The sequence below is a fragment of the Marmota monax genome, unplaced genomic scaffold (genome assembly GCF_021218885.2).
Source record: "Marmota monax isolate L192 unplaced genomic scaffold, Marmota_monax_Labrador192_F-V1.1 WCK01_AAM20220418_F8-fsc00308, whole genome shotgun sequence".
Taxonomy (NCBI): Eukaryota; Metazoa; Chordata; class Mammalia; order Rodentia; family Sciuridae; genus Marmota; species Marmota monax.
In genome coordinates, this window is record NW_026692997.1 from 820,150 (window position 1) to 831,214 (window position 11,065).

An 11,065-nucleotide genomic window follows, 5' to 3' on the forward strand; every position below is an offset into this window, starting at 1 on the left:
TTTCTGAGGTGTTAAGAGTTATAAATTCAACATAGAAGTTATTCCAATGTTCACTTTAACCCATAACAATGTGGATTAAATATTTGGTGTGGTTCTACTTTTACATAAACACAAATTGAAGTCTGATTGCTTTTAAGTGTTAATTTATAAAGATGTAAGTAATACATATTGAAGCACACTAATATTCTGTTTCAGAATATAAATGTTTGAGAAATGTAATACATTTTATTAGATAGTGTAAGAGCTTTAAAATGTTGCTCTAATCTGTCGAGATATTTTTCGGGGGTTGGGGGGTGGTGGGTACTAGAGATTGAGGGGGGGCACTTAACTACTCAGCTACATCCCCAACCCATTTTTTATTTTTTGTTTTGAGACAGGGTCTTGCTAAGTTGCTTAGGGCCTCACTAAATTGCTGAGTCTAGCCTAAAACTTGCAATCCTCCTGTCTCAGGCTTCTAATTTGCTGGGATTACCGGTGTGAGCCACTGCGTCCAGCTGAGACTTTAAAATATAGTTCTAGAAATAGTGTGTCAATGAGGACTACTCAGAAAATCAGAGAGTAACATATATAACATGTTAACAGAAAACTATGCTACAATATGTAGATAAAGTGCCAGAAATCTGACTTGTGCACCTACCTCCATATTTCCACCAGATAATTTTTAAAAGAAATTACAAAATTTACATATATACATATATATGTGTATTTATTCATATGATTTTTTTCATATATCATTTTGCAACTATAGAAAAGCTAAACCAACTATAATTTCTTATAAGCTTGAAGAATATTTTTTACTTTATGGAACACTCACATATTTTATACCCACTTTGTCTTCTTTACAGGGTCCACCTGGTGAAGTCATTCAGCCTTTACCAATCTTGTCATCCAAAAAAATGAGAAGACATACTGAAAGCATGCAAGCAGATATAGGCGATAATATTCTTGATTACTCCGATGGAATGGAGGAAATATTTGGTTCCCTCAATTCCCTAAAGCAAGACATTGAGCATATGAAGTTTCCAATGGGTACTCAGACCAATCCCGCCCGAACTTGCAAAGACCTGCAACTCAGCCACCCTGACTTCCCAGATGGTATGTTAATAATACATGACAAAACAAATGTACTGAGTTGCTAAGTTACTGAAGTGCATTGTGAGCTCGTTATTTCTAATTAAATGTTTAATATACTCTCTAAATAAAACTAGAGCAAAGAATTATTAATTCTACTCTTGTAGACAGAAAAAGTCATTTACATTGTGTAATTCAAGGTCTTCTTTGGAAAATCCTTGTCTGTTAAATAAGGTTTTCATTGAACTGTGACAAGATGATTTTTGGATAATGATTGCTCACACAAATGCACTTTGCCTTATAAATAACTCAGAATGGGTATTATGTATGCATCCATATGTGCATATCACCATACAATTGTTACTAACTTACTCATTTACTTTATATTAATATGATTAATATAGTACATTAAGACAATCACATTAATATTAATTAATATTTGCATGAATTTGATCAAGTACTTTACACTAACATGGATAATCTGAATATGATTAAATAGCATAACATGAACATTTGATCTATCAGTTTAGCAAAATTTGATGAACAGAATATTTAAGGATTGGGATAATTTGCAACAAAAATTTTTCTTTCATTGATCCACAATTATCTAGTAGAACTGTTCATATTTTGCTTAATAATTATAATCAGGATACTTTCTTTTGCCTAGAGCTTGGAAAAACCTATACATATCTATTTTTCTGAGAAGGAAAAGTTCAGCTATGCTTAGATAGTTGATTAAAGTCATAATTACTTAACTAACAAGGGGGTAGATATTTATGATTAATAAATCTTCCCATGGATACTGAAATACCTTACCTCCCTTTACTTCTAAGAAAATATTGTTTTGCACTATCATCAAAAAATGAATTTTATAAATTAGATCTAAATAACACAGTGAAGATAGGAAAGTCTAAATTAATTCAAATATAGCCACTATAAAGGAAAAATATCATAAAATATTACTTTCTTATGCATAGCCAATTAAAACTAAAACACAGCTAGTAGTTAAGGATTCTGTGCAAATTGATAATTCAGGGTCTTCCAATTTGTGTTTATTTAAATGAAAAATACACGTTTAGATCTGTGATTTATAAAGAGATTCTTACTTATAACTGGCATTATATACACAAAGGATTTAAATAATTTGGCTTGAGCCTGTGCTAGAAAATTTTTCTTTCTATTCACAAATTAAAATATACTTGACCAATCAACGAATTTCCACTGAAGTTTTTATGACATTTAAATGAGAATACAGAGAATACAGCTACATAATATACATGATTCTTATACTTTAGATCTCAATGAATAAGGTAATCATACAAAATTGAAAATTAAATGCAAAAGATAGCAGCATGTACTGAATTTGAAAGCACATATGATTTAGAACCAGAGAATTTTAAAAAGTATTATAAACTTTAAGAGTGGTAATCCCACTGTGGGCTGTAGTTTCCAATAATTTCTCCATGATAACTAGCTTCATTACTTCTTAAGTGTGACATCAAAATAAGATTAATTAATTAATTCTTGAATACTGCCAGGTGCTGTTTTTCATACACACATTCATAGATGAACAGAAAAAATAATGTTCTTGATCTATTTATTATCTAATGGTAGACATAGAAAAACCAAAAATATTAGTAATAGTATATTATGGACAGTTATATGAAAAGTGGGTATTTATTTATGTAGGGGATGAATCCATCTTGTATAAACTCAATATTAATATTGTGGATATGACATTTAAGCTGAAACTTTAATATAGACAGTCACACTAAGAATCAAAAAAATATTCCAGGCAGAAGATGCAGCACATTTGCAAAGCTTTGAAGAGAAGATTTTGATGTTTTCATGAAATTAAAAGAAGGCAATTGTAGCTGAACAATAGTGAGCAAATTGAAAAATGATTTAAAGTGTTTTTGAAAGAAAGTAAAATGAATTCAAGAGAGCTGGTTAAGAAGCTCTGGGACTACTCTGGACAAGAGGTGACTGAGGCCTCATTTAGAGATATGGCAGTAGAAATGATATATGGGTAAATTGGAGATAAATTGAACATAGTATCTACAGGATATTGATCCATTTATTAAACAAAGGTATCTGAATAATTAAGCTATTAACATTATTTGAAAGACTATTTAATAAAAATGTTAATTCCATAAAGCAAAATAAAATTTTTCCCATATAATCCAAACAATATATTCTTTAAAAACATTAAAATATCAAAGACAGCATAGTTAGCTCTGTTGATAAAATCTTAGATATGATTTTTGTTCTCTTGTATATTTTTCCTGAGAATTTCAATTTGTTTCAGATATGTATATATTAGTAGTATAATTGTAAAAAGTGTGAATGTTTTTGTTACCTGATAAACAGTAGAAGCTATTAACTATTAGAGTACTTCCACTGTTTTCATATAGTAGAAGATAAACATTGAATGAATTTGGAGTTTTGAGAGTTCCAGTACTAAGCTAAGCTACCAGAGCTTTTAAAATTATAAGTTCAAAACTGTTGTATTCACATAATTCAAATTCACATTTAAAATTAAGTTTAGAGCATGATGTGATAGGAAGAAAGCAAAGTAATTGTCACATGTTTATCAATTTTGTCTCCTAATAATTCTTGTTAACAAAAACCATTCTGTCAGTCATTCAAAGAATAACTTTATGTAACTCCTAATCTTGACCATCTTTACTCACATAATGCCAAAATATTAATCATGATTATTCACATGACAAAATTTGTTTGACCACATTGCATTAATGGCATTAATAGCAGGTCACATTTAAATATATAATGCAGTTCTCCTTCTTAGGATCAACATTTACTACAAGAAGTTGTTGTGTAAAATAAGGTGAAGGTATGATTTCTGTGGCTAAATAGGTACTCCATTGTTACAGATGAATAAATTAGGTCAAAATGGATTGTTACACTCATATTTCTAAAACAAAGTACTACATAGTAGATTTGGGTTCAACTAGATCTGATTCCATTATACATGTAATTTATTACACATGGATTCACAGGATGTTATTATTTTAAGAGGTAACAGATTAATACCTAAAAGTGATTGGTATGACAAGACCAAAAAAAAATATTTCAGATATGGTTCCTTTACAAAGAGTTGAGGCAAAAAAGAAAAGGTCACTCCAGCTAATCAAATATATACCCTAATATGCCTAAAAGCATAAAAGTAACAAGATCTATGAATATTGACTTTCCTTATTTCTCTTTTTAATAAAATTTGATTCTCATGCATTTGATATTATTGTTAATGAACTTGTGTATGACCTGCTTTTTCCTACTTTCTAGGTGAATATTGGATTGATCCTAACCAAGGTTGCTCAGGAGATTCCTTCAAAGTTTATTGCAATTTCACATCTGGCGGTGAGACTTGCCTTTATCCAGACAAAAAATCTGAGGGAGTAAGTACCAATCTGTTTTGGTGGCGAATGTTGACAGTTCCTGCCATGTTTTTGCAATATTGAACTAAACAGGAAAATTATACTGTCATATTTTCATTTATCTGCTTTTCTTACAGGGTAATTAGAGCATTTCATTTGCATAAACATGAATAAGGCACCCAAGTGATGCATAGAGTTAACAAATACTTCTTTTCTTTATTTTTTGCCCAGATGTATTCTTTAGGCACCTGCTTGCTCTCTAAAATTCTATGGTTTTTCCATGACACATCACAGCTGAATCTCAACTTTTAGTACATATATAGTATTATTCTGCCCAATTATCACATGGTAACACTCACAGCTGCATAATATACTCAAAATGAAAAATTTCATAAAGAATTTTTCTTTTACATAAAATAAGAGCATTCTGTACACTTACATGTTTTAGATGTTTAGTCCCTTCACACACACTCCATGCTTTTCACCTAATAGTATCGATATACTTGAGTTACATCTTTAAAGCTACATGCAGATCATTACAGAATCAGAGATTTTCATCAGCATAAGTGCATTTTCCAAACAATTTCTTTAGAAAATGGCACAGGCTCCTAGAGGTAAAGGAACTCCATAAGACAAAGCAAATAATTTTATGTGTGATCGATCTTTTTTAGGAGAATATTTAAGTTGGTAACATCAGAATGATATAGTAGGGTCAGGAGACAAAGCAACTTCCATCATAATACATCTCCTCCAACCCCCAAAATAATCCATGGCAAAGGAAAATGCGGCCCCTCACACCGATTATTCAGATTTCCTAAGATAAAGCCTTATAAACTCATAATTTACTGATCTTTACTTAATAATAAATGCAGATCTACAAGGGATTCTTTATATTCCTAGAAGAAATGATCAGTCATACTTTCTACCAATGACTTTTCTGGGACATCTCACCCTTAATTACTGGAGAAATGTTTTCAGAATGCTTCCTTTGATACACAGTGCTGTTCCTTGTCTTTTGGGGTTGATGCTGGCTGGCATTTGGAGGATTTCTTTTGTGAGCGATTACCTGAGAGTTCTAATGATGTCCCCTACAGCTCTTAGTCTGCCTTTACCAAGTTATCTCTCCCCATTTATTTTTAAACCACTGAAGAGATCATGAAGAAAATGATTCAATATTCATTACATGCAGTTCATAAGATCTATCTCAAATGTTGCTCTTTATCTCATTTTATGTATATTTCAAAAGCTCTTTAGCTTCTTAATCTTACTAAAATTTACCCATATAGACAAAAAATTATCATTTATAATATTTGCCTAACTTTTAATTTTCCTGTTCATTTACAATAGGTAAGACTTTCATCATGGCCAAAGGAGAAACCAGGAAGTTGGTTTAGTGAATTTAAGAGAGGAAAATTGGTATGTTATTACCTCAGCATGAAATGGTTTATTTCAAATTCCATTAAGCCGAGCTCAAATTATATAGCTCATGTGTTCTCCAGTTTGTTCCACCTAGCATCTCTTAGACCACTATGGTATCCTAAAGCAATTAATTTGTTTTTGTATCAAAATAGATGGAAGTACTAAATTTCAAGTTCAAGACAAAGTCATTATAAAATGAATTTTGCTAAAAATATCAGCAAAAGTATTTAATATCCATTTAATATCTTTGACTATCACTATTTCATTTCCTATTTGCTTGATCCCTAGTTTATTCTTTGGTTTTCATTTCATGAAGAACTTGTAGCATGTACAATTATTTTTTCTGATTGTTACCTTTGGGAATATAGTGAACAAACCTACCTTTTATTTGTATTGTAAGCCAAATTTACATATGTCCATACAATTACCAGTTTCCCTTAAAAATTTTGTAAAGATATTTTAAGATTGTATGTTAGACTAAATTCATATTAAAAGCTATTTAAAATATGTGTTTAAATTACTTTAATTAGGAGTTAACCAAATTTGTTTCCCCACTTATCCAAATAATTATTCAATCAATTAATATTTTTTAAAATGCTATTATTTTCCACTGATGAAAATTTGTACATTTATCATTACTATATAAACATACATATTAATGACTTACAATTTCCTAGTTTAGTATTCAGGTTAGATATTATGCACCCATGCTACATTCTTGTTTGTGTATGAGTGTAAAATATACACAAGTAGAACCCTATGTGTGTTTGTTTTGTGAAGTTTTATTTTCCTTAGAGTTCATTGCCAAAGTACATTTTTCCCCTAAACTCACGAGGCTCCTCAGTATCTCTCTGTTAATCAGTAAGGAATAGATAAAGTTTTTATAAGAAGAAAAGTCAGATCAGTGCTTTTGTATTGCCTTCATGTATAAATCACAGTGAATTTGTAATTTTTTTTAAATTTAGGTTTATACATTTCTCTTAAGCTAAGTGATCTCCATTATGCCCAACAAAAATTTTGTGAAGATGACATAAGACAAGTCTTAATAATTTACATTTAAAATTATTTTCCTGCTATAAATACAAAATAGTATTGACTCAACAATTATTAACTCCTATTGTCTCTGCCATTAAGCTGGGTGCTGGTGATAAAACAGTGAAAAAAAAAACATATATATAAAATCTGAGAATGGACTGAAACTCTGCTTTGAAAATTAGAAGACCAAAACACCTTGGAAGACTATGGCCCCAAAATAAAAAGTACAGGAGCATGATCAAAGAACAAAACCAGTTAACCTTTCCATCACACTGAGATTCCTTGGTTTTCATTGTCTCATTATTTTACAATTAAAAAAAAAAGGTATGAAATATAGTGAAGTATTTCCTCAAAGCAGAATCATTTTTTTTTTTTCTGGCAGTGCTTACTGATTAGGAAACAATAGACATTGTGATTTTGTCAAAGATAAGCAGTGGTTAGAGTAAGTGAGTTGGAGATAGAGACCTGAGTTCATAAAATCCTGTCTCTGGGTCTTGTAACCCTCAATTCACACTTTTTCTCAGTGGGTTACAAAAGGGCTGTCGATTCATCTACATCCTTCCTGCATCAAAGTTCACTGTCAACAGTGATTTATTTTTTCATAGCATAAAAGAGAAAAAGAGTCTTTATGTGTCTTTTTATTCTTTTATTCCCAGCTTTCATATTTAGATGTTGAAGGCAATACCATTAACATGGTGCAAATGACATTCCTGAAACTTCTCACTGCCTCTGCTCGGCAAAATTTCACCTATAACTGTCATCAGTCGGCTGCCTGGTATGATGTGTCATCAGGAAGTTATGACAAAGCACTTCGGTTCCTGGGATCAAATGATGAGGAGATGTCCTATGATAACAACCCTTACATCAAAGCACTGCATGATGGCTGTGCGGTGAGTGAAATCTCTGCTTGTCTTCTTCACAGATGAGAGGCAGCCTCTAACAGCCTCACTTTAGTTCTAAGCCAGATTTCTCTCAATGGCTGTCAGTTATTAATAAGATTTGATGCTTAACATTGACATATTAAAATACAGAGTTTTCAAAACCACTAATGTTCACACACAGATATACACACATGCAGACACTCTGAAATACACAAAGATACATTTTTGAAGACATAACAGAAGGTAATCTTAGATAGATGCTTTTTAATTGTCACTGTGTTAGCAGCAATTTAGGAAGCTACTATCATTTTTGTTATCTTTATCCTCTGGAACCAATGTTCATGCACATGGGAATTCCATATAATAGCAATTTGCTTTGACTAAGTGTTGATGACTGAAGAGATAGCACAATTGCAAAATAAGAGCACCTATGATTTCAACAGAATGAGTGGGGTACAAGTAGAACAAGAAAGAGAACACAAAGCAGGTTATAGATGCACAAGTCCTGGAAAGCATTCTAAATAGTAGTATATTATTAATATTTATAAAAATTAATATATGGTAGTAGAAATGTTTCAACTTCTGTTATGATTTTATACTGTATTTGACAAGAGAATTTGACAATCTATATCTTAATTATAAGTAAAATAATAAGGATGCATTACTTATATTATGGGATCTAGTACCAGCATCAATTTTTATATTAAATTTTATTTATCAACTTAATTAGTTTTAAATGTGCAGTATGTTGGATGATCATAGTTGAGTTGCTACAATTAAATATTAAGCATATTTTTAATATTCAAAATTTAAAACTGAATGTGATTCTCCACTCATAATAGCAAAAAGTTATCACATAATTATTGGCAAATTTGGGATTTATTCTCTTCTTTCTTATCTTCTAGCCTCCTATCAGAAGCTTAGGAAAATAACATGTGTTTTAGCAATATTAAATTATCATGTAATTTTTAATTTATGCTTAATTTTACAGTCCAGAAAAGGCTATGAAAAGACTGTAATTGAAATCAACACACCGAAAATCGATCAAGTACCTATCATTGATGTAATGATCAATGACTTTGGTGATCAGAATCAAAAATTTGGATTTGAAGTTGGTCCAGTTTGCTTTCTTGGCTAAGATTAAGATGAAGAACCTATGAAACCAACAGAAAATATACCTTGGTGCCAGCAATCCATTTCATGCCACATGCAAGTTTTGAATAAGGATGGTATAGAGTACAAATTGCTACGTATACTTGTACCATTTAGGAAATACTGATGCCCTTGAGAGGGCAGAATCATGTGAAAAGAGCTTTGAAAATCATAAAGAAATAATGTAGTGTGGCTGAGATGGAAACAGGGCTGATTCTTAATTCTCGACCCTCATCTCTCCTTTTCCTATTTGGATTTCTTTGGTGCTGAAAAAAAAGAAAAGACAGAAAAATATATATTCACAAAAAAATATGGTGCTCATTCCCATCCATCAAGGATATGCTAAAACAATGTGTTTAATAAATTGTAATTATTTTATGTACAGTTCCATACTGTTATCTATATGTCCATTTCCAAAACTTGCACGTGTCTCAGAATCCCATCTGACTCTAATTTTATGACAATTGCGGAACTATGATGGCAATAAATATATGTATTACAAAAAATAAAGTTGCAATTTCTGATGTCTCTATTTCCCTTTCTTTGATTAATAATAAAATGCCTTTGTATATATTGATGTTGAAGAGTTCAATTATTTGATGTCGCTGACAAATTTATCAGAGGGCAAAACCTGGAAGACTTTTGGGAGCACACTCCAATCAACTCTCTGCCGACAGTAACTTTAATGAATTTCTGCCAAAAATATCATGCATTTGGATGTTTTACTCAATGCTATACCTCAAACTATTTCTTCTCAGAATCCAGGATTTCACAGGATACTTGTATATATGGAAAACAAGCAAGTTTATATTTTTGAACAGGGAAATATGTATGAGAAATATTTTAACAAATTGATGCCTCCATCAAGCAAACAATCTTATGTACATTTTTTTCTCTATCTCATTGTTTCGGTGTGCTTCAAAAAAGCAGGTTTAAAGATGGAAACTAAGCAATTATTTATGAATTTGTGCAATGTTAGATTTTTAATCAGTCAACTTCTTAAATTTGATTCCAAGTTGCATATTATAAAAGTATCAAATATTATTTTACCTGCCCAACTGATACCATTTCTTAACTTTCAAGACATCATCCATCATTTGACCAACCTGATAGCTAAATAATACATGGGTGGACTGTTTTAAGCCATACTTACTCAAGACAATTGGAACATAATTTTCACTAAGGTATTTTCTTTCAGGTAGCTTGAAACAGCAATAAAATTTTAAAAATTACAAACTGAACTTTGTATCTATTTTTAAGTAATATATGTAAGACTTGAAAATAAATGTTTTATTATTTCTTATATGAAGTGTAAAATTAATTGATACCAGATTCCACTGGAACATTTTCAACTGATAATTTATCATGAAAGAACATACCTGTAATATTGAAATTAAAACGTGAACATTTGTCATTCAGAATTTATTTTATTTTTGAAATTAAGTTTGTAAATGTCCTTTCAAGAAGGGAGTTTTGAATCGCATAAATAAACTCAAGTCTTGTCTACCTGGATTGGTCATTCTCTTTTTTAAATAGGTTCCAAATTATTCTGGTTTGTAGAACAGGCTTTTCGTTCTCTTTCTTGACCATCCAGATTAGAATACTTTTGCACTTTTGAATAAGCATATTAACCTTCAGAGACAAGTGATTTAAGTATTGTAAAATACTAAACACTACACAAAATACTTTAATACTATACTCAAGATAGATTGTACTTAAAATTTCAAACTTTTTTCTTGTAATTAAACATTTTACAAAGCCTCAAAAATGCCTTTTCATTCAGCATTATAAATGCCTCCCAAACATTTAATTTGAAATAGTCTCTAATTCATACATAAATTATTTATTTTGTAGGAGGAGCCTATACAGCAAACACTGAAAGCATAGCAACAATAGAATATTTTGCAGATTAACTTGTATCAGAGATGCACTCTTATTTGTCTATTTAAGCAAAAGAGCCTTAAGTTTGGCACCAACAGAGAATGAATAGATAACTGAATGTTTTATGCTTTTCTGTTCTTTTTATGTATGGATCTGATCCTCTGCATAACATCAGATTTTCTTTCTCTCCCCTATGATTGATTTAATCTGGACAAAAGAAAGTTCAGT

At 30.8% G+C, this 11,065-nt stretch overlaps 1 protein-coding gene across 4 annotated transcripts in view; it reads left to right on the forward strand.

The window, feature by feature from the left end:
* The window catches only part of Col11a1 (collagen type XI alpha 1 chain), a 209,247-nt gene extending 198,785 nt beyond the window's left edge, over positions 1–10,462 (forward strand). For all 4 annotated transcript variants that reach the window (XM_058582061.1, XM_046452674.2, XM_058582064.1 and 1 more), the window contains 5 exons: positions 846–1,095; positions 4,378–4,490; positions 5,817–5,885; positions 7,580–7,813; positions 8,796–10,462. In XM_058582061.1, coding sequence (XP_058438044.1) covers positions 846–1,095; positions 4,378–4,490; positions 5,817–5,885; positions 7,580–7,813; positions 8,796–8,942 — 813 coding nt within the window. In that variant the 3' untranslated portion in view covers positions 8,943–10,462. The remainder of the gene's footprint in view (positions 1–845; positions 1,096–4,377; positions 4,491–5,816; positions 5,886–7,579; positions 7,814–8,795) is intronic.
* Positions 10,463–11,065: the final 603 nt, after the last annotated feature.